Below are 4,301 nucleotides of genomic sequence, written 5' to 3' on the forward strand. Positions count from 1 at the left end.
AAAAAAAAAAAAAAAAAAAAGAAAAGAAAAGAAAAAAAGACTTTTCTTTAATCAGCATTATAAACTGATGATGTAAATTTTGGGTTTTTGAGCACAGAATTTAATAATAACTAATTTTAACTAAGTACTTCTCATAAGCCATGCACAGTATCAATTAAGGGTATGAGCTCAGGAACTAGACCAGAGAGTGAAGGGATTTTTAAGACTATGTCCTTAGCCTCTGAGGATGGTAGAGGGGAGAGCAACTATTATGACAAATGTAGATATAATTTTGGAAGCACCATTGGCTTAACGTAGGGTGACATGTTTGTGAAATTGTTCTTTAAGTTACTATTTAATCATCACTTGGGGAACAAAGACCAGGGATCTATCCTTCTGTAATAGATAAAATACATAATACTAACCTTGGGAACTATCTAATATTACAGATGTGCTACTCCAGAATAACACATCTTGATACTCCAGCTCTCTTTTGATAAAGAAAAAAAAACCACATATTGAAATAACTAAGAATCTCACAATCTCAGTTTAAAAAACCGAAACCAAAAATCGATACTTGAAAAATCAGTATTATTAATACTTTATATTTGTTTTTTTAAAAATAATTTATTTCCTCCTTTGAAATGTTTTTATTATTGATAAATATTCACAAGATGGAGAAATAGGTTTTTAAAGAAATGTTTCAATATAACAAAGTATTTACAAAAAATTTTAAAATAGCTTTATTGATTTTCAAATACTTCTTCCTTGGCTGAGGCAGGAAGATCACTTGAGCCCAGGAGTTTGAGTCTGCAGTGAGCTATGGTCGCACCACTACACTCCAGCCTGGGTGACACCCTGTCTCTAAAAGAAGAAAAAGACAAATACTTCTTCCTTACCATGAAATTCTCACCTGGAGGATATTACGATTAGTGATATCTTCACAGTCAACAGATCCATTGCAAGCACCTTTCCACCCTGGTGCAAAAGGATTAACTGAAGAGAAAAAAACCAATAGATTCACAAACGGATTCTGAAAAGTTCCAAACATTTCAATAAAGGTCCAAGTGCTGAATTCCTTGTGCATGCAGGCATGTGTTTAGTCCAGCTATCTAATCCTAGTAATAAAACAAGGTGCACAATTTGAATAATTTATACTTGATGGTTTCACTCCATCTGGGGGCTAATGTAAGTAACTACAAGGCTTTAAAATGAATAGAAATAAATGTGGTTTGGTTATTCACTTTTACTAAGTTTTCAAAAATGCAATTTAAAATTCTATAAGAAGTTATAAGTGAAATATTAGCTGCATAAAGGCTGTATTAATAAAACATTGATTTTAAAGAAGCAACAATATGTCATTTGAAAGTAATTACTTGGTGTGTTAAGTTTTAAAACCATCAACAGGCTAAGGTCAACTACATACTTTAGTGCTTAACAAACATTTAAGACCTATTACTTTAAAAATATCTTATATTAATACGGTAATTAATTTTGCAATCTATTGTGGTTCAGGACTAAATTCAAAATTAAAGAAATTTTTAAAATTTTACCTTGAAATGCTATAAATAGCTCATGTATGAGGCCATGTTCTGGAATTTCAACAGAATGGCATTTATATGATGGCTCTATGACATGGCATGACAAATCAGACATTAGATTATCCAAGATTTTCTTCAGCACTCTAAAGAACACATCATTGTATCTCCCTATGCAAGACTTTGTGGTAAAACGTACAGCCATCTGATATGAATAATCAGGTTCCCGATAGGCTTTAAAAACAGAAAGATGAGAGTAAAAGCAATGGTGCCTAGCATTAATTTCCTCTACCAAACAATTTTCAAACACTATGTAATACTCAATCCCACCAATCTTGCAATCAGCATAGAAACTTATCTAATAACATGTTTTATCAGTTAGTCCTCACAAAAATACACAAAACTGTTAACTTTAATGAAAAATGTTGTTTTCATCTGATATATTATCTACTTGGTACATCATGAGAAATGGCTTCTGTGGGTTGGCTATATAGATAACAGTATCAAGAAAAAGAAAGACTTTTTGGGGAGGGCCTTAATTCACAGAAATTATTATTGCTGTCAGCACAGCCCAGTGAAAGGATCATTAACTTGCTTTTATAGAATTAAAGATCAGTTTTAAAATTACCTGCTAAATTGTGATAAAGTAGATGTGCTTGCATATCTAGACAGAGGCAAGTAGGGAGCTGAAAGAAGATTATTTAGGATAAACTATCTTGATGTCAACTTAAGAGTTTGCTTAGTCAAATACATCCCGAAATATTTTGTAAGTCGTAATTGGTGATAGTCACCTATTACAGACTCTTTTTCATTAAACGGAGAAACCATACACTTAATTATGATCTGAACTAAATGTACAAGTTAAAAGGTGCCTAAATTCTTACCAAAGACCATAAAGTCATATCTCTTTTTGACTGTCTTTTCTTCTTGGGTTTCTGCTTTAACAGTCTTATAAGAAAGAGTACATGTGTAAAGTCCAGACAAAGGCTCCAAAAAATCTTTCACCATCAGCTGTCCAGTTTTAGTTATATTTATTCTATTATTTCCTAAACAGAATAGTAAATTACTTATTTAACATATAACATATCAAGCATTATTTAGTACACTTGGAGTTACAAATAGATACAAAATTTTAAAAAATTAATGAACTATCTCAACTTTAAGAATCCCACAAAATCTTAATTCTGTCATATTACTCTATGGAAGACTACATAAGTACACTTTTGAAATATATTTTGGTTTTCTTTGTTTCTTGGCATCTAGTTTCAATTGGCTCATACCAGTAATTCAGAAAAAGAGTTTACATTGCTCTGTAGTACTATACAATTTCTTCAGACAAGTTGGAAACTAATTAATAATATTTATGTTCCAAGGCACTCTTAACATCATGAAAAATTATATATTAGATATTTCATCTCCTATTACTGGTGCTACAATGATAAATTTTAGGTTTTATAAAGATCTTTGAATTAATACAGCTCTGAGAAGTAGGGCACAAAAATTACCGCTTCAGTTTTTGCATAAGGAGAAAATAAGGAAGTGGCCAAAATATAACATGATTTTTCTAAGTAGGGAGCAAGAGAAACTGCCATTAAAATTAAATTTCAATTTGTTCTTTCCAATAAGCAATAGTGATTTTCTAAAAATATGTTCACATCATTAAAAAAGTACATATTAAAATCAAATTTACCTGTTAACGTCTTTTCATTAGGCCCAATCCATAAGTAGGTGGGGTCCACTATTTCTTTTTTAGAAAGCTTAAAATCCATACAGATAAGGACTGGGCTATTTTGATGTAACTTTACATATATTTTGCCTGTGATGAAATAAAATAATGTATAACTACATTATATAGCAAAATTAAATTAAGAAATATACTCCTACCATTTTGTCCTGAAGACATGAATTAGTTCTTGCTGGATTTCACTATTTTAAAAATCAATATATAACATTTAGAACGCTAGTCTGAAGTCCTTTTTGCTTCTCATAGTAAGCTTTTTAAAACTCTACACTATTAGTCATGAGTCATGACATTTTTCCATATTACAGTTTTGTTTATAAAAATATGCATTATACATTTAAAGTTCATTTTAATGTACAGATTTAGAACTCACTCAAATCATAATTTTTTGGAGGGTTGGTGGAAGCAATTCAAAGTTCAGAAAAGGCCTGGGCACGGTGGCTCATGGCTGTAATCCCAGCATTTTGGAAGGCCAAGGCAGCGGATTGCTTGAGTCCAGGAGTTTGAGACCAGCCTGAGGAAAATGGCAAAACCCCATATCTACTAAAAATACAAAATTTAGCTTGGCGTGGTGATGCAGGCCTATAATCCCAGCTACCCGGGAGGCTGATGGAGGAGACTCGCTTGAACCCGGGAGGCAGAGGCTGCAGTGAGCCGAGACTGCACCACTGCACTCCCGCCTGGGCAACAGAGCGAGACTCCCTCTCAAAAAGAGTTCAGAAAAACACTTCAGCAACACTATTTTAAAGATGATCAGTCGGGAGTGGTGGCTCACGCCTGTAATCCCAGCACTTTGGGAGGATCACCTAGGTCAGGAGTTCAAGACCAGCTTGGCCAACATAGTGAAACCCCGTCTCTACTAAAAATACACAAAAATTTGCTGGGCATAGTGGTGGGCGCCTGTAATCCCAGCTACTTGGGAGGCTGAGGCAGAAGAATTGCTTGAATCCAGGAGGCGGAGGTTGCAGTGAGCCGAGATCACACCACTGCACTCCAGCCTGGGTGATGGAGAGAGACCCTGTCTTTAACAAAAAACCTTGCAG

General features: G+C 33.8%; 1 protein-coding gene across 2 annotated transcripts in view; it reads right to left on the reverse strand.

The window, feature by feature from the left end:
• ZPBP2 (zona pellucida binding protein 2) overlaps positions 1-4,301 on the reverse strand; it is an 8,931-nt gene that overhangs the window by 3,203 nt on the left and 1,427 nt on the right. For both annotated transcript variants that reach the window (XM_011998985.1, XM_011998986.1), the window contains 4 exons: positions 3,208-3,333; positions 2,402-2,563; positions 1,533-1,751; positions 893-975 (listed from right to left, as the gene is read on the reverse strand). In XM_011998985.1, the coding sequence (XP_011854375.1) occupies positions 893-975; positions 1,533-1,751; positions 2,402-2,563; positions 3,208-3,333 (590 nt within the window). The remainder of the gene's footprint in view (positions 1-892; positions 976-1,532; positions 1,752-2,401; positions 2,564-3,207; positions 3,334-4,301) is intronic.

Source organism: Mandrillus leucophaeus, unplaced genomic scaffold (assembly GCF_000951045.1).
Source record: "Mandrillus leucophaeus isolate KB7577 unplaced genomic scaffold, Mleu.le_1.0 Scaffold58, whole genome shotgun sequence".
Lineage (NCBI taxonomy): Eukaryota > Metazoa > Chordata > Mammalia > Primates > Cercopithecidae > Mandrillus > Mandrillus leucophaeus.